Consider the following 27,590-nt stretch of genomic DNA (forward strand, 5'->3'; position numbering starts at 1 on the left):
AAAAGGGCCTTTTGTTCTGTGGGTTGTTTGCATGTCTCTTATGGTCTACTAATTACATTCTAGAAAAATAACTACAGTATATTACAGAATGCCTACAGAGTAAATACAGTGGCAGGAATTTAAAGTTAAGCAGAAAATTTTAACACTGTTATGTTGTTCTTATCTTTAATATAAACCATCCTAATGTAAATTAAAGCTTATTGTGTGGATTAAAATAGTTGAGAAGAAGCAGTCTTTTTTCAGGTTTCTACTGGTTTTACGATCACAGATAGTATTTTTTTTATTTATTTATAGCCTTTATTAAAGTCAAATCTGTGTTTGTACCTGATTGGTCTTGAACAATAGAGAAAAATCATTTAAACAGTGCTTTGCCATTAATTCTGTTGCCTGATGTACACACACACACACACACACACACACACACACACACACACACACACACACACACACACATATATATATAAATTGTCACACACATACACAATTTCACATGTGGTTTTTCTTACAATCACTAGAGGTCAAATACTCTTCTAATGTAATTATAGGTCATATCTGGCTGCATGCACTTATGACCCATGGGCATGTTTTGGAGAGAAGGACAGTCCCGAGGGTTTTCTTGTCATCGGTTCATTAGTTCAGTGCTATACTCATTTGTAATAGACTCTCTGCTAAAGTCAGTGTGCTGGAACAGCCCTGACAGAAAATAAACTGTGTCCCTGAGTTTCATGAAGATTGAATTTTAAGAAATCACTCCCACACTGACAGTGTTACTGCAGTCGTTTTTTCTTCTTTTTGTTTTTTTTCATTGTGTTGGTGAAGCTCTGTCTGAGGAAGTTTTCTATTTGTTTTTTTTTTCTTTTTTTTTTCTCCGCTGGACCAGATTTGACACAGATGATGCAACTATATCCTCTGTAATGAGTAGACTTTCCAATGCTAGTTTTTGGGAAATGCTGCATGTACCGAATATATACTTACCCTGCACATTTCAAATTTTTATTTTTCTGTGGGCTTTTCTCTGGTCTCGACCAACCTTTGCTAGAAACTCATTTGAATTCAGTTTCTGCTTGTTAGATTTGCCACCAGCATTAGCATTTTGTCATCAGTGTAACTACAAATATCCAAAGGGGAAAAAAAAAGGTAATCAGAGTAAATGCATGAACAGTTGCATACCGTGTCAAAAAACTACATTATTAACATTTTAGAATTACACCAGTAAATAAAAACATCTTCGGCTCTACGATCTGTAAACAGTAAAACTGTAAACAGTAATGGATTTAGCTGAACAATGTACTCAGCTCCAAATCAAATTAAATTTTCACAGTGTACAACACAACCAGTTGGGTAGAATATAAGTCCAACATTTACAAATGTGCATGATATAAAGAAACAAACTTGCGCGCACACACACACACACACACACACACACACACACACACACCACACCATCATTTCTCTGATGGTGGGATGTGGAGAAGCACGATGGAAAAATGAGCCAGGTGGCGAATGGACTTGAGAATAAACACAGTGTTAATGGAGCAACCCATGGACGTCACTTCTTTGGAAAATGGGGGTGTTTTAACACACACTCTTTAAGAAGATTTTACACCCGCACTTTTCCTGCATTATTTTTTAAACTTGCGACAGCCTAGCTGCGTTTTGCACCAACATGTCTGCTCTAGAGGATCTCTGGTCGTCTCTGTGTGGCGAAGGCTGTCGGTGATCAGCTGATCGGCTTCTCTCTCGTTGGACGTGTTTATAGTTCAGCAGAGAAGGAGGAAACTAGCAAAACATGGTTCATACTGTAACATATTCACCCCAAAGTGATGTTTTTGGCAGGACCTTCTCAAACACAGTGGCTGAAGAAAAGATGTAGCTGAAAAAAAGGATTTATATTTCAGCTTTGCAGGGGCGGGTCTAGAAAAGTGCTGATGGGTGCCAGGCAGGAGCACTGGCCAGAAAAAAAAAGTCTAGAAAATGTGTAAAATAAACAGCCATCGATCTATTTTATCAACAGGTGTTTACTTTGGGTGATGCCGCCGTAGGACTTTTATCACTGCTGCACAAACATTGACACTTCAATGATAAAAGGAAAAGCATGTTTTTCTCCAGATCATCAGTTTTATCAGAGTTTCAAGTTTTGAGTTTCTTCATCAATGCTGGCTGCTAAACTTCAGTCATCACATCAAGTGGTTTTATGACAGAACTTATCACCATGGGGACGGTTGGTGAGATGATGATATATGAATTCTGCATTAGAACAGCATATAGAAGTACATCACATGTTGCATTTACTGACCCTCGGACATTTCACATTTACCCAAGAGAAGGTCAGTTATGAGTAAATATTTGTAGCATCGGCTCGTTGTGTTGATACAATACAATACAAAGGGGCAAATTTTAGGCATATAAAAAATGAATGGTGAATAATCATGATTGATTTGTAAGCTGTGATTAATCATTTTGAAATTATTTGAAATTTGTGATAAATTTGAGAGCTGTGATTAATCTGATTAAAACTTTTAGTATATCAATTATTATATATATTAATATATATATATATATATATATACATAGTCCAAATTTTTTCTTAATTTTCACCCAAAAATCTAAGATAACTGATGCACAATTTACACTGCAAATCCATGTTTGTGAACCTGGATTGCAGTTGTCTTCATGAATTCCAGAAACACATTTCACTGTTTTCTCTTTTTAAAAGTTTATATAAAGATAACCCTTTTTTTCTGGCATCTGTCAAGTGGAGTCCCCTCATCCCCTTATCATTTTATCTTGTGTTCTCCACCTGGTGAAGCACTGCAAGTCATTAGGCTGGGCATCTTTTTTATGGTACAGCTACATGTCTGATGATTGCAAGTACATTCTCTGTACAGATTTGTGTACAACACAAACAAGCATTTACTGTATAAATATGTCCTTTTGTAACACATTGGCTGTTAAAACAGTGTTCAGTACAATAAGGGATTATTCCAACAAATTCAGCTTTTTGGATGATTTTTTGCAGACATATTTTTCACTGCATCATCAGTAAATCCCCATGTATGCCATGTTTTATTTAAAATTCTGTTCTATAATACTTTACATCCTGTGCATCATTTCACCTGCAGAGCATTAGTTTTTCTTTTTTAAGTTGTGTTTTATTCAAATCAAATCCCTGATCTGTCAGTTATAAAGATGAAAAACTGCTTGCATTGCAGCCGACTAGAATCAGTGATAATAGGCCAAAAATGTTTTGATGTTTAATAACCTGACAGCTTGTGTTTGTTATTTATTTTAGAAAATAGAGAATCACTGGCCTCCTGAACCAATACTAAATAGAAGCTACTGACACATTTGCTTTGTGCTTTTGTCACTTTGAAAGGGTAAATGGGGATTAAGCTGACATCCAATAAGTTATTCATAGATATTTTGTATTACAATTATGTCTGATGTGACTAAACAACTCAAAGCACTAGTGGCACACTATTCATACACAAATGATTTTCAAATGTTTAAAGAAATGTTTTTTTGCTTTGAAATGGAAATGACTTAATGTTTTGTTGGACAGATCTGTCAGGAGTAAAATAAATTTAAACAGAGAGATTTTTTTAAAAAAAGTACAGGGTTTCTAGAAGATGAGTCATTGCAGTGACACAGCCATCAACTATATCTTCCCCTGTGATTTATGTTTACATGTCATGACAACTTCAGATATGTTTTATGAGTCACAACTATGGTTTTTAACACACTCAATTTTAATGTTGGCGTTTGGGTGGTCGCATTAAATTGCTTTGTTTTATAAAACACATACTTTACTCTGACCCTGTAAATTGCGTATACATGTTTATCATGGATGCTTCGTATAGTTTGCGCTTGTTTGCAGCCTTTTTGTGTACTTCCTTAAAAATGAACCTTACATGTTCACAAGCTGCAATGTGCATAGAAACCACTAGGGGGCAGTGTCAGGAATAATTATACTGCAGATAAGATCAGATGATCAAGGGTGGTAAAAATTATGGAAGGTTTTAAAAAGACACAGCATGCTTTTTTATGGGGCTTATATACCATCTACCATAGCCAGTGTTGTACCTGAACAAACTCATTGAACGATTGTTCATGAACTCATTCATATTTTCAGTGAACATAAACGTTATTGTGAACGCGGTCATTCTGGCATTTGTGAACGGCGTTCTCCTACAGTTGAACTTTGTTTAAGAGAGTGCCATGGAGCCTTCGAGGCAAAATCCTGGCTAAAACACATCGTAAACAGGCATTAATGTATAGGTGAAAAACATTAAATCTGACAACCACAGCCACCACAGGGCCGCACCGCGCATGCACCATCAAATTGCAAAACATGGAGGCAAAATCCAAAAAAAAGCCACACCAACTCTGCTCCAATGATCACTACAGCATCTTCATATCATCATTTAAAATAATTTTTTTTAAAAGGTTAGTGATGATCCAGGAGGCCTTTTTGTGTAAACTTTGCCTGCCATGTGTCAAGAAGCAACTCCAGACATCAACAACATCAACAGCAAACCTGAAACAGTAGATTGAAATAAAGCACCCGGCTCGCCTTCCAAGGTATGTGAACTACATTTCAACAACAACAATCTAAAGACTTGGCAACGTTGTGCTAAAGCAGATCCTCTACCAGCCAAAACTAAATAACGGCGTACAGAAGAAGCAGCTCCTAACCCTCCAGCCGCAGCTGGAAAACTTTTTGCAGTTTTGTTGGAGACCTGCAGCCTTTGAGGGAAACGAAACCCTCAGCTTTCATAATCTTGATAAATGCAAGACTTGAATGTCTTTTTTGTTTTGTTTTTTACTTATTTATTTGGGCTGAATATTGCACTTTTATGACCCAAGTTTTAAAAGTTTTCTTTGGACAAACAAGTAAAAAAAAAAAAAACATTTACAAAAAACTAAAAAGTGACTTAATGAAAAGATAAATAATGTTTAAATGTTTTGCATGTTGATGTACATCCTTTGTTTCCTACCGCAGCCTGGTTTCTACCTCAGATAGCGTAATACTTCCTCATTAAAAAAAGACCATTCAAGCAAGTTTTTCCTCATGTTTTTATACTGTGGGCGTGAAAGCTGCTGCTGGCTATGAGCGTGGACTGAATGGGTGGCAACAATAGGAAAATGCCAGTATTCTGAGGGTAGTAGCTTGCAGCAACATGTTGGGAAAGAAATAAGTATTTCATTAAAATAACTAGTTCATTTTTAGAACTTTGAACTTAGCTCAAACATTTGAATTATGAACTATAAACTGAAGTAGTTCATTTTAAAATGTGTGAACTGAACTTTGAACTAGTTCATGTACAAACTGAACTTTCCCAACATTGAAAATAGCACTACTGTGTTTTTTTCTGCCATGATCTTAAAATTAGTCAAATACCAACCTCCTCTTTTGTGGCCATGCTTATTTTCTTGTTCACACCCGACAAATTTAGCTCTGGTCAGAGTTCTTCAATCCTCCAATAACAATTGTATATATTTGAGCAATTGTGCTCACGACAAAGCAGGTTGAATGCATAAATGCAAGGTTAAAAAACAAGAGTATTCTTGGCCTACACCTGATTTCATGGTTTACAAATCAGTGCACGCAATCATTTTTTATTCATAACAGAATTTGTGCATAAGTATTAAATGTGTGCAGGTTAATGAAACTAGTTTCACATTCCAGACTGATACTTGATTAGCGTCTGCTTGCTCTCTTTTTTTGTTCCGTGTCTTTTTGTGATATTTTTTAAGTGGAGGCTGATTATTATTGTTGTCATAACTTGGATTTTGCATAGCTCATTTAGCTTTTCCACCATACACAACATTAACACCTATGAAGTGTACCGGACTTAAAATTCCAAAAGATACAACAGAGAATACACTACATTCATATCACATGGCGCCACAAGATTTTCTTTCAATGTTTGTGTTTTTTTAACAAACCCTAAACTATTGCTTGAAATAATTCAATTTGTAGTCCTTGTTACTAAATTTATCACATAAATGGCTTTAAATGTGTAAAATGGACAACTGAAATCTGTAAATCTCCACAGAAAACCTGTTGGGATTTCAGTGTTGAGTTATGCTTCAGAAAATGGTTTTCACCTTGTCTGATATGACATCATAGTGTGAAAAATACAAAATGATTTTGGGAGCTTGTGCGAAACAATATGGGTCCATATGGGGAAAAAAAGTCCCAAATGTCATATGTGAGAGATGAGATTATATATATATATATATATATATATATATATATATATATATATATATATTGTAGGTCTGACTTTAACAAAAGTGTTTGTGTAGGAAAAGTTTGCACAAACAACGATTTGATCCACCTTTTTGTAACAGGTGTGCAGATAATGAGGTGTTTGGTTGATCATGATAGGGTTCTCCAGTGGGATTGATACCTTGGCTTTAGTGTGCTGAGCCTAATGAAAAATGTCCATTTTGGTGACAAAGGCTGCTCCTGACATGGTGATATAGAAGATTTCCACTGCAAAATGTTCTTCAGAGGCGTGGTGTAATTTAGTTTCACCTCCAAATGAAGATGAGGTCATGTCTGATATATATCAGCATTTCAAGTTTGTGGTGGAGCTTAAACATCATTAACATACACAGAAAAATATGAAAATTGTGGGGTGTTTTTTTTGCAGCGCTTCCTTGGCTGGAGTCTAGAAATGAGAGAGCAGGGACTGAAGCAACACTTGGATGTTGCATTTTGAACCCCTCTTATTGTGTAAGAACTCTGCTGGGGACCCTGGTGCTCATACTGCAGCTGTGATTGGAGTCAGCTGTGAAGATCGGATTCACTGAAACAAACAAACATCAAAGACGAGCGTATTGACTGCACCATGATGTTAATGAGTGTCAGTGACTTGCACAACAAAGGCATAACCAGCAATTTTGCCCCAGAAAAGTGTTCAAAAGATGATTTATGGTTATTCTCACATTTCAGCTGAAATACATTAGTTATTATTAGCTAGCTTTGCAGAAATGATCATTCTGAGTTTACTGTAGACCCAGGTCTGCTTCGTTATCATTAAATTGACATATTTGCCATATAATTTACATTTCTGTGAATGGACTTTTTGTTTATTACTAAATCTGTCATCTTGTTAGAGCAAATTAGGGTTTTTTCAAATAGATCTGTAAATATTGAAAACCCACACTAAAGACTCTACATAGGTCTGTATCAGAGATTAGTTTGTTCCCATGTGAAAAAAAAAAAAGAAAACATCTTACCACTACCACTTACCACAGCTTCACAGCAGATGTTTGCAAAACTGTTGATTTGACATTTGACATGACAACAACGTCACATATTTACACTTGAGAGGAGTAAAGAGCAATTAGAGAAAAATACAGGGAGGTGCTATTTATGCAGCCTATGGCTGCATAAATAAAGGTAAAACAAAGGGTCACCAAGCCAGCTCTAAGTAGAAGTGTTATCACTTATAAGGAAAGTTATAAGGAAAATTTGAAGCCTAATTCTAAAGGTAAAGAAGATGTCTGGTTACTGGTGGCTTCACTGAGAGGGGGCTGATCATCGAAGCTTCTGCCTCCTATTTTAGTTTTAAAGTATCTTGTAACCACAAGGAAACCTGCAGTTTAGTGAGAGGCGCTCTGTTGGGTAAGTTTGGACCGATGAGATCTCTATAATACAATAAATCAATCAACTTTTATTTACATAGCACTTGACAACAACCAAAAGATAAATAAAGTGCTTTACAGTAAAAAAAAAAATACAATGGAGCTTGATTATAGAGAGCTTTTGACAAGAAGCTAAAAATACGATCTGCTGTCTCTCAGAGATCCACCACACAAACTTTAGTTACTAAGAGACTGCACTGCTTATCCTCCTGCTTTGTGATTAAGGAACTGGGGATAGTTTAGGTGGTTGTCTGGGAGGATCCTTGTCCAACAACTCATTTAGAAGACCGCTTGATTAAGCAGTCTTTCGTGAGAAAAAGCCATGTAATTGTCTGGCTCCTCAGTAATCAATACGTTTTTGTAGCTCTGTCTTATAAAGCAGACATTGGAAAAAACAAAATAGTTCAATGCTTTAGCATTTTTTCTTTGTCAGTAATTGACCAGGAGTTCTGTAATCCTGTTTTTTAATGGGTGAAGCAGTGTTGGAAACCATCCCAAGCTATTTAGAGATTATTTCTGTTAAGAAACAGGAAGGTTTGAAGTTTAAAGAGAGTGTGATCAGAACTTAATGAGAGGTGCTCTGAAGTAAAAAGGAAGCTCACAGTCTCCTGGCATGTTTCTGTGGATGGGAAAGTATTTGTAGTTATAGGTTTGGCCATATGGAGGTATACATGAAAAGTCCCTGCCAGGAACCTACCAGTAAATGTAGCAGTGCCCTCACTGCTATAATGACTGCTATTATCACTTTTTTTATAAATATCTTTTGAGCTACAATTCCCATCTCAGCCCTTTATCTTCTTGTAAATCCACCTGAAAGTAAATGGCTGTACTGTAGCTCAGACTCATTTTACCCATTCTATATTTGAAGCTTCCAGTGACCAACCATTACAATAAACATCATTATTAGTTCACTGTTCAGCACAGTCCTTGATTGTAAACTCAGCTTGTTCATGGACATGTATTCTCTACCCTCTCATGGCCTAAGGTATAAATAAACTCTAACCTCTGCATCAAGATTAGCTTTTTTTCCTCTGTAAACTCCTGAGTTAACTGCAAGCTATCTTATCTGTAGATACTTACTTAAACATATAAAAATTACTCTAATGCAAGCATTTTCATACTTTCTTAAAGATGTTTTGCCCTGTTTTTGTTTTTCAAGGAGTGTATTTTTATTGGATCATTGCCATAAAAAAGGGGTCAGCAAAAGGCCCCAGGCCTGGATTTTAACATGGGCTGACCTTGTCTGGGAGCTATGGCCTCTACATGAGACTGCCGCTCAACCAGTTGAGCTAAATGTCACCCTGTATAGGCCCTATTAAAGAAAATGTTGTGTGTATTATGCTGTGTTCATACCAAGAGCAATGCATGAGTTTTTCTAGACCGCTGGGTTGCAAGTGTGTGTCTGTGTATCCACATAAACAATCTTTCTGCTGCGGTGTTGATGCATTACTTCTAAGCATGCTTCTAAGAATGACTATCAGGGGTGAAAGTAGTTTTAAATTCTTGCCGGTACTATTTCCAAAACCTTTATCTCTCTTTCTCACTTCATGCATTTTAAAATAACAAACTCAAAACTGAAACAAAAACATTTCAATATTTTACTGTAGGCTACATGTAGGCCTATGGTGTAGGGAAAAATTAAAAACACTTGACAATATGTTGAACTATTTATTTTAATTTAAACAATAAACATGGAGAGTACATTTTTATTTAAAATGTCTGTAAATGATAACTTGTAGATATTTAAATTTTGTTGAAATTTCGTTGGTGTAATTTATTATTTGTCCTGTTTCGGCACAAGCAGCGTCTCTTGACGTCTGTTGACCAATTGTGGAAAACGTCCCAGTGCATTAAATTGAACACACTTATCTCCATAGCATTGTCTGTGTTTAGGAAGCAGTTGCGCATGAGCAGTGAAATCTCTGGTCATTAAGCACTTTTGTTCTGTGCCGTTAAAAATAAAAAAAAAAAAAAAAAAACAAAAAAAAAAAATGAAACACAACTCCTTACTATTGATTTTAATCGGAGCATTCAGCAAGAAACATAAAGACATAAGGTGTGGTTCACGTTTTGAAGGCTGGGCGCAGAGGAGGCCACTGGGCTGTCTCCGAGGGGGCGGGGGGGAGCTGCCCGGTCAGCACCGACAGTTCAGAAACAATTCGGAATGAAGGAATTTTTAAACACACAAAGTGGTTTTCAAAACTGCATGTTGCTAATGGATTGTGTGACCCAGAATGCAGTCGTGACTGGTTCTGGCCTTTATAGCAGGCAACCACTCTCCCATCTTCCTGGTACTGCTTACCGCCAGTGAATCTCTTGGTGGTACGGAGTACCGGACCGTATCAGCTTACTTTCAGCCCTGATGACTATTAATACACTGAGATTTTTGTCATCCATGACTTGTATTACTACGTCACATTCTCTAGCTGAAATCAATTAAACATCATAATCATCATCAGTCAGAAGCTGTATTTTAGTGTTGGATGTCCTGCAGAAAATCTCTTTGTCAGCACTTTGTCAAAACTCTAGATGTTTTCCAGTGAAGATGCACAGCTCACACCTCAGCCATGGATGACATGAAAATCATCACATTTCACACATCCTGTGCACAGATCATGCTCCTACTGTGAACCCAGCCTCAGGGTGGGTGGAAACTAAAAACAAATCACATTTAATTAACGACGATTAAAATGACCACCTGTTTCCACACCGAGTGCCCAGATTTGACATTAAGTAACACCTACAAAAATAATCTCCCTTTTCTTTTTGTGGATGTTCACTACAGTTGTTTTTTTCCTACTTGAAGTTTAATTCCAACCAGATGCAAAGTACTGTACTGCAACCCTCTGGAAAACTGCACAGCATTTATGGTTCTCCATTTTTTTATGTTTAGTACCACCTGAGAAAATATCAGGCTTTCCAAAGTACCACCTTTATAACTGACATTAAAATATAGTAGAGACCTACCCTTTTCCACTCAAGCACGTTACAAACAGCTAGCATTGTAATAGAGGTTTATCACCAGAAATGACATTTAAACTTTATCACACAGTTGATCAAAGTCCTTCTAATCCTGAGGGATCTGAGACTATCTTTGTTGTTTGAATACTTTTGATTTTGTCTCTATTTACCCCATAAAAAAAGTTAAAGTATACCATAGCCATGTATGGTATCCCTGTTATTATGTTATTATAGCACAATCTCACCTGATATTCATTTTGATATTAATACAATATTCATTATAACTGTCATTAAAGTTTATTTCATTAACATACTGGACCCAAAAACACAAAAAATCATCTAATGAAATTCTTTAAAAAAGTGTTATTTATTACAATTAAACCAACAAGCATATATTTTTTTTAAATGATGGCTATGTTTAAAAGAAACACAACACCTGTGTATCCCAGTTTTATGCTCAAATAAATGTTTTTCCATTTTTAAATTCGAACTATCTTATCTTCAGTTTTATACGGTCTAATAATGTAAAACAAAAACTAGGGGAGTGTTTAAGATCTGCACTTTCCAGTGAAGCTGATAGCAGCTCTCCAGATGATCTAGTTCTTTTGTTATGGTGCTTTAAAAATGTCACATGATCCAATCATGCTGTCGCTGCCCTCTTAAGGCCCTTTTATGCTCGATGCAAAAGACGGATTTCACAATTTCGTCCGTTTTTTTGCAACGGTTACATGCATGATTTGGTCCATTTTCATGGAAGCTTAGCTGTCCATTGCTTGACAAAGAAAACAAAGCAATACCACCAGAAACTGCGGGGGCAGTGCTGACAGGCAAACAGCAAAACAAAACGAACCAGAGAAGAAGATCAGGAAAGGAACAAAAAGCGGAAGAAGAATGAAAACGAGCACAACTGTAGAAATTCAGTGAGCTTTTGAAAAAGACTATATGTTTAGGGCATGTTGGGCAGTTGGAAAAAAACTTTGTAAGGATGCATTATCGCTGCCAAATGATGTCTGAAACTGACATCGGCTCCCAGGGGTGAGCGCTAAACTCAGCACCGCCCACTAGTGGAGGAATTGATTCTTGGCTATAAAAAAGACAAATGGAAGAATGAGGACGACGACATATGTCCCTATTGACATATGTAAGGGATATTGAACAATATTTGAAAACGCATTATTATATATACAACTAATGTAGCTATTTATCTGTTTGCTTAAAAATCATGTTAAGTTGACCAGCAAGTCAGTGAGTCAAGATATTAGATAAGAAGGATACTCCTACTTCTGTGAACACAGACAGTCCTGATATCTGATGCCTGATTCTGTTTCATTTTTGAGAAGCCTTTATGGCAGTCTTGCAATTTACGGATTATGCAGTGTGTGAGGGAAGACATTATCTTTGGGTCTGTGATCATGCCAGCATGACTGGACCACGTGACATTTTCACATCACTTTAGCAAAAAAAAAACTGGGTCACTTGAACTTCTCATCTTCACTCCAAAGTTCGGAACTAAAATTCTCTCCCATTTGATGTTGACATTGATGGACTGTGGAAAACCAGAGATGCGATGGTTTGACATTGATAATATTATCCATAATTAATAGAATACTCAGAGCATATTTTTTGGAGTACCACTAGAGGGAGCCCAATCTCCACCAGTGATATTCGTACCGCCATTTGAGAACTATTTGCCTGGTATATATTCCTCCAACATTTCTGGAAACATCTCCTTCATGTCTTTTTTTCCCCAGCCTTTCAAAACTGTAATCTTCTTTTCTTCTCGAAAAACATGAAAGAATCAGGGAACATAAAACTTTTTAACTGCACAAACCTGTGTTTTTTGTACCATCCAACACTTTCTAAATAATGTAAGTCGGTCAGGGGTCTAGTTCAGGTCTCCAATACTTTTTGAACCAAAGGGTTCAAAGTCTGAGTCTGCAGGCATTAAACTTTAAAAAGGATATACAGTACCAGTAAAAAGTTTGGACACGCTTTTCCATTGTATTTAATGGGAAAGTGTTTTGGATATATTACACAATATATTGTAACTGTGTCTTCTTGTTGTATGGGCTATGATGCTTTCTGACCTTTGCCTTTATCTAAAAGTGATATGTATTAGTTGCATTGACAAAAAAAAAAAAACATAGGAATGCCACCATTTTTCATATTTTACTGTCAAAAACTGTATCAGACTATATCTAGTGTACACTTTACATAGTGAGTATGTCTATTCAGAGTTAAAAATGTAAGACATCTCTGCTGCAGATTCCTAAAGCTGGGCTTGTACTGAAAACCTTTCCCAGAGGAATTTCGTACAGCAATTCCTGGATCGCTTTAGCTGCTACGGCCAGCATTTCTTTTTCTACTTGTACATAGCACACATGAGATGTAGTTATTGTTTACACCTAAAAAAGTTCCCAAAAGATAAATAATACAAAGAGCATAACAGAATAGATGGAACACAGACCACAGTATGTCTTTTTATAAGAAAGTTAGGTATCTTACAGTTTCTGAAATACTATCTTATCTTTTTCTTCTCCTTTTTTTAAAATTGTGAAATTAAAATATTTTAAAATAACATAAAAAAAAATGCAAAAATATATATATTTTTTTAAATTTGCATGCCAAATGCAACAGCTTGTAAGTAAACTGGGCCTCAGATGAGTTCTAATTTTGGTTAAGTATATTCATCTCATGTGATATTTTTCGTCTCCTTCTCATTCAGTGCCACCAAAAATCATCAACCTGTCCAGAGATATCGTGGTAAACGAAGGCTCCAACATCACCCTGCTGTGCCAAGCCAGTGGCAAACCAGAACCTTCTGTCAGCTGGAAACTCATCTCCAATTTAGGTAAGCTGTTAGTCTGCAAAAGTGGGTAAACCTGCAGAGAAGTTTTCTGGCTCCTTAAATGCATCAGACTTTTGCTATGCTTCACTCTCTCTTTACAGCTTTCTCTTCCCCTCCCTCCCTCTGTTTATCACACCTATCAGTGACTTTGTTTGACCCCTGATGGATTTCTTGCTCCACTTATTAACCATCATTACCTGGATCTGGATTGTCATTTGCAATAGGATTGTTCACAGGAAAATAAAGTTACCCTGTTGTAATTGGAGTAATTAATTAGAATAATTGAATGGATGTAAATGTTGTGGAGGCCCTTTGAATGGCAGGATTAATGCAGTGAAGATTAACACAGCGAGAATAATTATGCACAAGACTAGCATGCTATGCCAAATATGTCCAAAACTGTGTCTTTCTGCTTTGTTTATTCTCAATGGCATTATTCCTTTATTGCTTCCTGGAGACTGAAGGAAACAATGTGTTTATGTACGCCTGTGTAGCCATGCTTTGCTTAATCAGGCCAAACGTGCGCATTCATATTCGTTCAAGGGCCCAAGCTTCCCTGCTGTCCTTTGTTGATGCTGGGATTTGGGGAATTGATATCGTAACATGGAAAAGTGTGACTGACCTGTCTGTAAGGAGATAAGCACAGAGAAAGGACAAGGGTTGCTTCTGTTTGTGAAATACTCCATGCCTGTACAAACACCCCTGTGCCAACCCTGTCTCCTGGAAATTAGAGTCAATTGTTTTTCCCACTTATATTCAGGTGCGCTGTAATGGTCGGCTGGATTACTTGAAAGGTTTTTATTTTTATTTTCTCAGAAATGACTGAAGTGCAAGATTCACTTCATGAGCTTGGAGACCAATGCTTAACTCTCACAACATAGGCCACAGTTCACAGTGAGACTCCTGTCTGTGTTTGTCTTCAGGCAACCAGAGAGCTTTAGATAAACAACAATTCATGATGACAGAATGTGTAAAAGCTTCTTTGGTCCACAACACAACACATTGCACATTGACTAAAAAGGCTAAAATAAACAGTAAGTGGACTTCTCATGCTCAATTCCATTGGGGTTGAGTTGGAGCCACTCTGCTCATCAGTTAGTATTAATAAGTGTCCAAGGACAGTTATTAATATTCAATAAAAATTATTCATGTAAAAAGTTAATTGCAGGGCAACACCAAGGAGGAACTCTTGGAAAGTAATAACTAAACACTGATACCAGTCTGGAGGGTCTGTCTGTTTGTGTGAATCATGGGTGGATATGACATACAGAGAACACAATGAAGGCTATGAATCTGAGCACTGACCTTCACAACCAGCAGTTATCACAACACACGTACACAAGAATCCTAAACAACTTCTTAAAAATAGAACATCTGTATTTATTAAAGTACCAACAATGACTATTAATCAGTGGTATGGAAATTAATACATACTATAGTGTAGTTCTGTCATGTTATGTACAATTATGTTAGGAAATATACAGTGAAAAAAAAAATCCCCTGAGCTGGTGTGACGATGACTCAGTATGTGTGGGTGTAATATTTATGCTTTGCGCTAAAGATGCATGTGGAGCATTTTCTCCATCTTCTGCATCATGTACGTGCATAATTTGGTTACAAGAGCCCTTTAAGATGGGTACCATGATGGAGCAAATGAGGTAGTACCACCGTGAACCATGGGGGAAGCTTTAAGTAGCTTGTAGCTTTAAGTAGCTTTAAGTAGTGACTCGCAAAAAAAAAAAAAAAAAAAAAAGAAGAAGAAGCCAGGATGTAACTAATGGCTGCACAGATCACTGCAACCACCACTGTTGACTGCTGCCTCTTTCTATGTTTGTTTCTGAGAATGTACATTATAATGATCTCCTCCACCGACGCCATGTTTGCTGTTGAAACTGGTGAACTCTACTCTCTGTACCTATTTACATAAAGGGAGCATAAATGGCCCTTAAGGGAAATTCTGTGTTTAGCTCTTTAGCTGTGTTTAGCTAATGCTGGTACGGATTCTAACTGTTAAAGCCCATGTCTTTGTTACCAGTCTGTTGTAAACAGCTGGCCTTTGAAGAGGAGACAAGGCAAGTTTATTTTTATAGCACACTTCATGTAGAAGACAATTCAAAGTGCTTAAAACATTTAAAGCTTTACAGCAGGGTGCAGAAGAAACATTAATAGTACATTTAAAAGCAAACCTCAAAAAGAAAAAAGGGAGCTGGTCCATCTAAGGTCCAGTTATATCCAGTTGTGTCTCCTGTGTTTAGTTGTGTGCTCTTCAGAAGAAGGAGACTGGTCCCTTCTTCTTGGTCAGGTGAGGTTAGGAGGCAAGTTAACCATGCGGCTCTCTTGAAGGGAAAACCCTTTGAATGGGAGTTTTCTGTAGATTCTGAGCTGCTGCTGCAAAACAGAACAGAAAAAGAATGGCTGCCTGTGGCAGGCTGACCTGAAGGTGTTGGAGAGCAAACTGAAGTTGCCAGGTTTTGTCCTCCGGGGAGGCCTGGAGAAGTTTTTCATTTAAAAGAGAAAGAGATGTTACCTTGTTGGAGGTAATTCAGAAAAGAGACAGAGTGAAGGAAATCCTGGAGGCTTCTTTCTAAAGTTGTGAAGGGTGGCTAACTGGAATTAAACGTGATTCCCTTTCTTATCAAAAGTTTAAGTTTTAATCCACAAATGATTGATTTGACTCTTTGGTGTCCCATCGGAGATGCAACTTAAAGCTGGACAACGCAGTCAGATCAAAGTCTTACATTAACTATTGTGCCATTTGAATCTTCTGTCATTTGTTAATACTAGGCTGATATAGCAATAAAATGAACAACTCATTGTTTTTACCTTTTATAGGACAAACAAGTAGACTGATAGTGAATTTTTGGTGCCAAAGCTGCATTAAACTTTCCCCAGGCTTTGGCTTCTTCTGCTACATTCAGGAGAAAATATAGTAATATGTATGTTTAGAATCTTGTTGGAATGGACTTCAGTTGTAGATATTCTTCATTTTTTGATTATGCTTCTTAATGCAGATCATTACTTGACAATGATCAAGTGAAATAGTTAAACACTCCACATGTAACCCCGACCGGCAGGAAGAGCAAACCAGGGTTTACAAAACAAATTCAATCAGTCTTCATGTGATGCTTAAGCCAAAATTTGTATATACAGTATATATATATATATATATGTATATATATATATATATATATATATATATATATATATACATACATAAGTAAGAAATATATATAAGTACAACATAAGAAGAAATTTAAGACAATTTGTAAGAAGAAATTGGTGAATGAGGCCCAGTATTCCCATCCACTTTATATCAGCTAATGTGGGATGGATGGAGTCTTACTTCATCTCTACTGTGTTTTAAGGTTTCTGCTCTGTGAACACAGAGGAAGGCTGGAACAGTCAGACAGGTGTTCCATTCGTCTTGAATGGAGGTTAGATTTTGCTTGTGATCACAATCTGAATTGTTTGAAAATGTGGCTGGCAAATTTAAAATGTAAAGAAAGATTATGAAATTAAATCTAAATCCATATAAACCGAAGTCCAACATTTAGAACAGTCTTAAAAACAAAGAATTGTCAGGTAAAGTGCAGTGGAGTTGTTTAACGAGGAGTAAAAGAAACAGGCATTGGTTTGGAGTAAAGAGGGAGGCATGGTGCAAATACAGTAAACTGCCAACTAAACTGGCCAATGCCAGCACAATTTTTTTTTTTTTTTTACTTTCTTTTTTAAAACTAAGTTTCACACACCGGGAAATGGAAAAAAAAGAAAGAAAAAAGATGTTACAAATTCATGTATTGGCCAATTTTGCGTATTGTGATGGTGAATTTATTTGTTGCATTGGTAGTTTATGCTGTACGCTGTGATCCAGAACCTTTCCCAGCATGCAGCTGCACAAGAATCCAGTAATTAGGATTTGTAGCCACAGAAGCCATTGTTTCCACTGCTCAGCAAATGTTGCATAGTTATGTTTTAACCTTTCGTGCAAGTGCAAAATACAGGATAATGTTTGTTTATTTGGCAGAGTCATTTGTTGTCATGCTGGTTTCCCTTCTGTATTCTAAGTTATATCCAGGTTTCTGAAAAGGAAGCCTGGATTGTGTGCTGGTATGGTTCATCGCTCTTTGCTGGTTTCATCCCTGTACTACAGTTTCCACATGAGTGTATGGACAGACAGGGAGGTTTGTTTTGTGTGCTGGTATGGTTGTTGGCTCTTTGATGCTTTTATTTTAATTGCTTTACAATTTTCCATGGAAACACAAGTTGGTTGAAGCAATATTGTTCTTGTCAGCATGCTATACATATGGAGTCTCTTGGTCTTGCAGACTTACCATTTAATAAAATAGTCTATGATAGTAAAGTCAAATTATTTATTTTTTATTGTTCTGATTAAAAAATCCTAAAATGTCAAATCTGACTCTTTTCTTGGGCAAATCTGTGGAAATGTAGGGGTTTGTAATGTGGTATGGATGTGCAGCTGTCCAGCTGTTGCACAGATAACAAAACTCCTTCATGTCATGTCTGTACTGGACCCAGAAGAGCATCTGTTTGAGTCAGTGGTGCATCTTTATGACACCAGTGTGACCAAAACATAATGATATTCAAATAGGCATTTAATTGTAGTAAATTTAATCTTTTATGACTATCATCTTTAAATGTGACTGTCTTGTTTTAACCATCACCTGTTACTAATGAGTTACTACCACCTCAAAGTGACATCAATTTGTCAAGCTGTTTGCCAACCACCAGGTAAGTGCAACAAAGGAAAACTTCGCCACATGCTGGTACCAGTGCAAATGGACAATGGTTACCATGGGGAAAGCAATGTGATGCTTAAGTCTGGTGGTGATTTCAATATTTTCACTTGAACATGGTGAAACTATTTAATTGCTTAAGTATTGTCGGAATGTGTTGCTCTTTGTTGTTGCAACTGATGTGCATGAATAAAGTCATTTATCTGTGTTTTAATAAAACTTTAGATGAGGAACAATACGTTTGTGTTCAGATGGAGAACAGAAATGGTAAATATGTGTATAGAAAGAAAAGAAAAATGAAGTGGTAAATGTGATGATAAAAACATTAGAAGGCCCAGTTTGAGAGATTTATGTTTGACACTGGAGGATTTCACTGTGTGGAATTTCTGCCAAGATGGACATATTTTGTTTTGCTTTTTAATTTCTCCTTTTCATTTCTTCTATTTTTAATGTGTCTTTTGCCCCTTGCTGTAATGTTTTTAATGTTTTATGTAAAGCACTTTGAAATGTCTTGTGCATGATGCTCTATGCAAATGAAGTTGCCTTGCTTTGTTTAGCTAACTTTCTCTCTATCTGCTTCAAACTGAAGGCTCTTCAAGGTAGTTTTTGCAGGAATACACAATACTCAGTTTACTTTCTGGAGCTGCTCTGCAGAAAATATCCACAGTCTTGCTAAAGTCCAAAATTCTGCTTCAGTATCTCCAAGCTGCTGTGCAACTCTTTCCCAGCCTGAAGCTATCCAGTGTGGGCCTCGGTAGTGCAAGTACTCCAGGGTGTTAAAAAATACTGAATTTAATAAATAACCTCCCTGTGTGTGTGTGTGTGTGTGTGTGTGCACGTGTGTGTGTGTGTGTGTGTGTGTGTGTGTGACGGATGATTTCAGACTGAGGCCAGGGCTCTTACACAGCCATGACCCAGCTCCCCCCTCACCCTTGATAGATAGATGGCTTTAGGGGCTTGTAGTGGATCAGAAGTGATTCTTGGTTTCTCTCACAGACCACACAACCTGACTGCAAAGTTTGCCTGCTCAGGTGGCCAGCAGACACCGGCTACATTAAGGCAGCCTGAATGAGCATGCACAGATTGAGTTTGGCCAGGGAGCAATGTATTAGCACAGCACCAGTTGCTTGGAAAGATTCATTTAAAGTTGTAGCAGATGAAGTTTTTGACCTTTTAAAGGTTAGAGAGGGGACTTCAGTCCTGCTCTTGCTCCTGTGGCTCAGGTGATAGAGTGGTAGTCCACCATTCAGTAGCATGTGAGTCAGTTCCCAGCCCTATGTACATTTCCATGTAAAACCTATATAATCACATGTGAGACCCATACAAATAGCCTCGTCCTTGGTTTAGATGTAGTATAGAATATCTCCTTCCACAAACCTATATTGAAGACATTCTTTGCTGGAGGCATTATTTTCATTTTTCTTAAACTGAAAGCAAAGATCCCAAATATGTGGGTCTCAGTGCTCCTGGCAGAGGGAACGTGGATCAGTTCTTAGTGAACAGAATCAATATGTCTAAGTTTTGTTCATTTGTTCAGCTTTTTATTTAAAAAAGAAGTGGTAAGTTTGATATCAGGTATTCAGAATCTGAAGTCTGGTTTTTCGTTCACTACCTTAGAAATTTTCCCAAAGGGATGTTCTGGAATTTTTATAGCAGCAAGCTAAAAAGAGAAGAAAAAAAGAAATCTCTTACAAATTGCTAGCTCCAAAAAATCCTCCTACTCCTATCCTTCTTATCATCAGTCAGTTCTGTTTGCTCTGTGAAAAGTTGATCTAGCTATGCTGTTTAGCTTGAAGAGCACTCAATATATCCCATGCTAGAAAAGCAACAGTAAACTTCCCCTGTGGGTCGTTATGGCAACTTCACTTTATCCTCAATTGCTGTTAATGGCCTGCATCAGTTCTAATGTTGTTTTATGTAGATAAACAAACCAACCAATAATGACATATTGAGCAGATCTGTAGACTCTTCATTTTCCTCCTCCACCCACCAGGGTGATGCTCGAGGGCAGTTTTCACACCATTTATCTACAGAAACAAAAATGCACAGAGAGAAATGTGTTATGTCATCTCTAATATTCTAGATCATCAACAAGCACAATAATAAATTAACTTTTGAAGCCTCAGTAAAAATGAGAGAACATACTACAAGTAGCCTCAACCCTTCTGACACATTCTGTCAATATTACTAAACCAAATCAGCAATATAACCTCCTGATCTATCTTTACATAAGAAAAGAGTTTTAATTTCCATCTGAACTGCAGCAAAGGAAGAGTCTGATGAGCACAACTGAAATCAATTAAAGCTTTCATTTGCAAGGCAGTATCAGGGGGAGTTTATCATGTGCAAGAACAAGGATATCAAATTGAATTTATTGATATTCTTCTGAAGGCTTCTGAAAATCTCTAATTACTACTTTAATCCTCCCTCAGTAAACAGCATCTTCACAATCTGGCCCTGCTACTCGTCATGACTGAGTTACTGTTGGAGAATAAAGGAGGATGGCACATAGCACAAATGAAAAAAAATTAGGCTTGCCTATAAAACAAACAAAAATAAAAATCCTTTTTTGGATGAGTATCCCTTTGGGATGATGCAGCTGTAGCTCCAAACCTCTTTTAGATCATAACGCAGCATGTGGACATTATCTATGCAAAGGTTGACTCTGATAAAGTGAATCAAAACTAAATAAACAAGGTTTTCATACAGATAGTTCAGACAAGGTCTCCAAAACGGTCAAAGTTGGCACCGTCTGTTACCAAGATCCCCCAAATGGTTTTAAAATATCAACATAAACCATTAATTGTCTAATAAAATAAATGTTAAATGAGTTGTTAAGGTTTTTATTCTGCATGGATGGCAGCTATTTCTGTTCTATTTTTAAAGTGTATGACCTAATTTAAATATTCACCCTGGCTTGTTGATGCTGAAATTGTAAGGAAATACTCATTTTTATTAAAACTAATGCAAATATGTGAATAAATGTGATGCTTATTATTCCTACAAGCGATCAATGCAGCAAAAAAATGGCATCGAGATGATTAATATAGACCAAATAGCAGAATTAAAAGACTGTGCATGACTTAAATATTGATTTTTCATATTCTCTAATGGGTTGAAACATTGCATTAGTATTAATAAAAGCAGTCTGGTATTTTTGATGCCGTCTGGTATTAAAAAAAAAGTTGTAAAAGATTAAGTGGCAAACATGTCGGCACTTAAAAATACAATCAAGACTAATAAAAGATTCAGTAGCTGCTAAGGAAAGAGAACATAAATCAGTGATTTATAGATTTACCTGAATGTAACTCAATGGGAGTTATCAAGCTTTTAACAAAGTTTTTTTAATGTTCAACATTTAAGGTGGGGCTTTTATTTAATAGTTTTTTTTATTTTTTCATTTGTAATAATAAAGTATAGAGATAAATCAATATGATTTATTCTTGCACATTGACAGTTTTCATACATATGCCGCCGCTCCCACCACATGCATCACTCGCTGCTTGTAGGGCACCAAGTTCCCGCGGGGCACCAAAATAATCGGGCTCATGATCAGTTATAATCATGGCTTATTTGAAGTTACAAATTTTACAGCTCTCTGAAAGGCGAAGTGTGATCCAGTGGTGTTGACGATGTACTAATAGGAAGACGCAGACTGGCGTGGGCGGCAACGGCAAAAACAAACAGATGTGTGTTCTGCACCGTAAGTTAAGTTCACATGTGATTCCTTCAACTCTCCCTGGAATAAATGTCATCATGTCTGTCTAAAACTCGTCTTACAGGCAAAAGGTATTTAATAGCTTAAGATAAAACCTGTTCTTGTTGCTCACTATTGTTGTAATTTTCTGTGTATTTTATTTATCAAAAGTAGCTTTGTTAATTTATTAGGATTTTATCTTGTTTGGTGTGATTTTATTATACTGGCGCTACTGGTCTGACTGGATCTAAAACTCTACTTTGAGAGCTTTAGGAGAACATTAAATTATGCATCACTGAACAATTTTATCCATTTAGTCAAATTTCCCCTTTAAATCAGGTTTTTATTTTGGCTGTGTTAGTGCATATAGCCATATTTATTTATTTACTTTTTCGTATAAGAAGGTTTTTCATTCATTTTTTTTTTTTTTAATGCATAGGTCGGTCATGGGACTGATTTTAGTGGTGAACATTAAAACTTATATACAAATATTTCTCAAAAGGAAACCCAAACATCACAGAATGTATAATTATATTTAGTAATAGCTATTGGATTTTAAAAAATGGGGGGCACCTCAATGCAGTTGTGCTTAGGTCACTTAAATGGCTAGTAGTGGCCCTGGCTATGAAAGGAATTCTCCTGAAGTATAATCAAGATTTAAAAAAGTGTTTATAGATGGAGCAAAGGGCTTACATTTTTTCATTCTCAATAACAAACATGCTCAGGTCAAATCTACATTCACAACAGAATCTTTTTACTGGAAAACATCTGCGATCGGATAGAAGCTGCTGTGCTGGTGATGCATAAAACCCTGAGCCACTATATTTCTATGATTCTATTTTTTTAGGCACCCTTTTCATGTTTGGTTGCTTCAAAGAAGATGTTGCATCAAAGGAAGCTTGGCACATTAGAAAATTCCATATGCCAAAGGCTGATAATCAGTGGAAAAGTATCTATATATTTAGCCCATACAGCAGCATTAACAGGGGCAGTTTAAGAGTTTTTACCGTACTTTCCTTTTCATTGTCTTTTTGAACATCATTTGAATAAGCGTTCTCGCTCGGCGCTTGTCTGAATAATGACGGCTTTGCTGCCTCTTCTTCAACACATTTCCCTCCAACTTCTTTTTTTTATGAAGGAACTGGTTAGAGCATCTCTGCTCCCACTCTGTCTTTGGTTATGTGTGTTATTCTGTCTGTTAACAGACCCTATCTGCCACCCCGCTTCTATTTCTTTTCCCCGCCTGCTTGAATTCATCAATTTAAAATCCAACCTCCCCGTATCCCTTTGTTCCCTTTCCTGAAATGTCTCTATCCCTCAAGCATCTGCTCTACTGTCTTTTTTTTCTTTCTTCTCCTACCAAGTTGTTCACCTTGCCCTGCACACAAATATCTTTGTCGCTTTCCATTTTCTACCCCGGTTTCTTCTTTGCCCTTGAGTTTGAACATGGCATTTCAGGGACACAGAAAGGGTACATTATCTTCTGCCCAGCCTCTCCAGAGACTTCCTGCCTCTCTTCGCTTTCTTCTCATGACCACCTTCCTCTGCGTAGTCTCCCTGATGACCTGCCATGTCACTTTGATGGCACTGCTGGACACAGTACTATCTCACTAATGACTAGGTCACAAACCCAGCAGTCCTGTTTAACAAAAAATCAGACTTTGGAAGTCAGTTGCACAGTTAACACACTTTATCTTGGGCTGCAACCTAAAAAAGAACAGATTTAGAAGTCATGTCGGTTTGGTCTTTGGAAAATCTACCCATCAAAACTCTAAAATGCTTTTATGAGTTGTGGTTTTCTGAGTTTGGACCGTGTCATGGGCACTAAAGTGAACCTTGAACCTCTCACTTTTGCTAAGATGGTGTTTGTTGTCTCTTGTATATGTACAGTCAGTTCCTGCCTGCTGTTTTCAGTGACTGTGCGCACACAGTTGGCTGAATGGGGTTCAAAATGACAGCAGCAGCACATGAAGAGACACAGCAGTGGGACACCAGAAAGTAGACCGACAACACAATAATCGCCCACTGGAAAGTGAAATTTTACAGAAATGGCAGTGATTGCTGCTAGCTGTACCAACTTGCCTGAAGCTGCTGAAGCTGGAATCTTCACCTTTTTTTTTGTTTTCTTACATCTCCTGTGATTCAGTGATAGACACTTAAAACAGTTTGCATGGATCAGAAAATATCCACAAAAGATTATTAGCCAGTCACACTGCAAAACGGAGCGTTCTTAATGTATATGTATATTTTCTTAATATATATAAAAATAACATAAAAAAAAAACACATTTAATTGAGAAGATACAGACTATAATGAAGTGAAATTATCTGTCCAGTAAGATAACTAGACTTTGCACGATTTCCTGATGCAAGAAAAAATATATAGACAAGTGAGAAATATCTTAAAACAAGTTATAAAATACTGATTTCAAGTCCCTTATAAAGTGGAAAAAAACCTTAACACCATCCTGATGATGCTTCCTTTTAGTGTTGTTTCTTCTAATCTTCAAACAAAATGATACTTATTTATTTGAGAATATCAATTCTCTCTCAAAAGCAAAGCAAAACTAAATTCCACGTTCCATCTGTCAGGAGGACCAACTCTCTGTTTACCAGACAACCCGCTATACCACCTGAGTCACTGCCACCAACTACTGTGTGTGCACTGCCCTGTTACCAACTCTTAGAGGGGCCCTATGCCATTTCGACTTTTCTGAGCTTTTATCACATAAACGCATGTTTAAGTTTTCCAGTGTGTCTTAACATTCACGAGGGATTTGCTACCAGGCTTTAGCTGAAAGGAGGGTCTGTTCCTACAATCAAGGACCGCGTTTCCGATCCTGAGCCACAGGCAGTGAGTAAAACCGAACAAGTTTTCTGCTTTGTTTTGATAGTAAGTGTGAGCAGTGGTCAAACTAAAGTAATTAACCCACACTTACTTTACCTGATCTCTACCAGACGATGACCAGAAAGTTAGCTAAACCAGGTTAAAAACATCCAGCTGATAAGCCACGTGAAAAACTAGATGTACATGGAGTGACTAGAAATACAGCTAACTATAGTTTAACAATGCATGAAAGTGTTTGCAAATAGCATAATTACCTTATCTATTTCTTGGCAGCAGACGTTTTCCACCTCTGTTGGCATCGTGGTACATTTGCCACATGTACACCTATTAACGGGGGCGTGTACAAATACAGTATCTCACAGAAGTGAGTACACCCCTCCCGTTTATGCAAATATTTTATATTAGCAAAAATGTAAAGGGTGTACTCACTTCTGTGAGATACTGTATAAAGCAATTGAAGGATAGCAAACAACGTTATATCCTACTATAGCTGGTAAGCAGGGTATTTACCAAAGAGATACGTCCTGCTGCATTCACTGCTGCAGGTTGCAAAGTCGCTGCGTGTTGCTGAGTCGCTGCAAGTTGCAGAGTCGCTTCAGGTTGCTGAGTCGCTGCAGACTGCTGAGTCATTGCGTCTTGCTGAGTTGCTGCAGGTTGCTGAGTCGCTGCGTGTTGCTGAGTCGCTGCAGGTTGCTGAGTTGTTCACGCTCAATTTCGAGTCCGATTCGGGCTAAAACATGTATGGCTATATGTTTTGTGTTGACGTTTCCGGAGTATTCATATTTCTTCGGTTTGTTTACAAGTTCTGCTGGTGTTTAAATGGCAAAAACCATGCACACTGTGCTGCTGGGACATCGGGGTGTGTGCTGGCCTACGCCGGGTGGCTGTCTGGGGGGGCCAGGTCCTCCTAGGCATGTTGCGGGCACTCTGCCTTTGGGGGGTGGGGCGGCCGCCTCTGGGCTCCTGGGGCCCTGGGCCCTTCGCTTGGGCTGCCCTGGGTGGCCAGTCCCTGGCGGGGCCGGCGGCTGCTGATCTTGGCCCACTGGGACCTGTGCCCCGGGATCATGGGGGTGTCATCCTGCTACATACGCTCAAATAGTCCCACACACAAAAGGCTACCTATTAGCACAGCTGGCACACACCCAGCTACGTCTGCCCAGATGGTCTGAGGTGAGGGGAAACAGCACCCTCCAAAGGTGAGGGGAGGCAGCCCACATGGCCCAGCCTCTCCCTCCGAATGTGAGGGGAGACAAGCCACACAGTCTTGCCTCTCCCTCCGAATTTGAGGGTAGACAGGCCACACAGTCCTGCCTCTCCCTCCGAACGTGAGGGGAGACAGGCCACACAGTCCTGCCTCTCCCTCCGAATGTGAGGGGAAGCCACCCGCATGGCCTGGCCTCTCCCTCCTGAATGATCCCTGCAGCTGTCCTATATTCCATGGACTCCTCTGAGCTGCAAGGTGGTTGGCTGGTTGTAGAGCCAATCAGCAGGAAGGAGATTGATGGACATCTGAACTAGCCAGTCCGAGGAGACATCAGGGCCCAGCCTTTTCAGGCTGAACGAGCCCCAGCTGTCGGCAATGATCACCAGTTGTCTCACGTTCCTAGGGATGTAACAGGGGGCTCTTGCTGGGGCTCTCCTCTGCCGCCCTTCGGGTGGGGCTGGAGTCGTCTTCGTGGTGGGGTGGCTTGGGTTGGTGCTCCGGGTCTGCTGCTGAGGGCCCGGGCCTCTGGCCCTGGTCTGCCTCTGGCCTCAGTGGAGGCGTGGTCGCATTTGCATGATCTCACTCACCACTCTTCATCACTGATCACTCCTTGTTTCTCATGCTCTGCATGCTGACACAGTCACTGAGTTGTCCAGTGGGTTTTAATACTAAGCGATAATTTATTTTTTTTATTTTTTAATTTTTCCTGTGAGTATCTGGTCGCTGTTATGTCTTTTTGATTTGGTTATTATTTAAAGAACTTTTAATGATAGCAGCTCTGTTTTTTCTGTGTGTGTCTTTCTGTTTTTGTTTTTGTAAAAGTTGTAGGACATTTTCTGGTGTGTTCATGTACAGGTGTAACAGTTTGTTGGCTGGTTATGGTGTGGATTGAAGGGTCGTTTCCTTCTGTCTGTGATCTTTTTGTCTCCTTTCTTCTTTCCCTTTTGCTCTTTTTGCTATTTTCCATCTTTTTCTGTCCCCTCCGGTCAGGTCCAGCAAGATTACATAGATTCCGTGATTCAAAGTAAATAAATAAATAAATGAATCAGATTATCAAGAGGAGCCTTACCCATAGGCCTCCCCTTGGCAGAGCAAATTTGTTCAGCACGATACAGCAACCAGATTATCATTTTGCTTGCTGTGATGCTGGACAGGACAAGTTAAAAAAAAAAGACATGCACGCCCCCGACAACTAATCTCGGTGGTTGACCAATCAGAGGTAGCCTGCATCAGGAGGAGGTGGGGCTCAGGGCGGAAGAGTCTCATTCTGCTTGTTTCTGGCAGAAGCTGATCTGAGAGGATCAATTTAAAATCAATAAAGGGGTTTGTGAAAAATCCTGGGTTGATTTCTGCTATTGGGGACACTTTAAATTCCTGTTTAGTTGCTCTTATTTTTATCTTTTTTGTGAGGAAAAAGCAACACTCAAACAAAGCTTTGACAGGCTGGATTTTTTTTTCACTTAATGAAGGACATAAGTGTTTGTCTAAAGTCTAGATTTGTTTCTTTTTTTTCAGGAAATCTGTGTGTGTGAGTTGATGCTGGGAGGTCTTGAAACATGTTTTTACAGCTAAATTTGGGTGTGTTGAATACAATGTGATCACAGTGAGAAAATGTAACTT

General features: G+C 38.1%; 1 protein-coding gene across 4 annotated transcripts in view; it reads left to right on the plus strand.

Moving 5' to 3' along the window:
- ntm (neurotrimin) overlaps nt 1-27,590 on the plus strand; it is a 547,770-nt gene that overhangs the window by 503,070 nt on the left and 17,110 nt on the right. For all 4 annotated transcript variants that reach the window (XM_042008016.1, XM_042008013.1, XM_042008014.1 and 1 more), the window contains one exon: nt 13,346-13,471. In XM_042008016.1, the coding sequence (XP_041863950.1) occupies nt 13,346-13,471 (126 nt within the window). The remainder of the gene's footprint in view (nt 1-13,345; nt 13,472-27,590) is intronic.

Source organism: Melanotaenia boesemani, chromosome 15 (assembly GCF_017639745.1).
Source record: "Melanotaenia boesemani isolate fMelBoe1 chromosome 15, fMelBoe1.pri, whole genome shotgun sequence".
NCBI lineage: Eukaryota > Metazoa > Chordata > Actinopteri > Atheriniformes > Melanotaeniidae > Melanotaenia > Melanotaenia boesemani.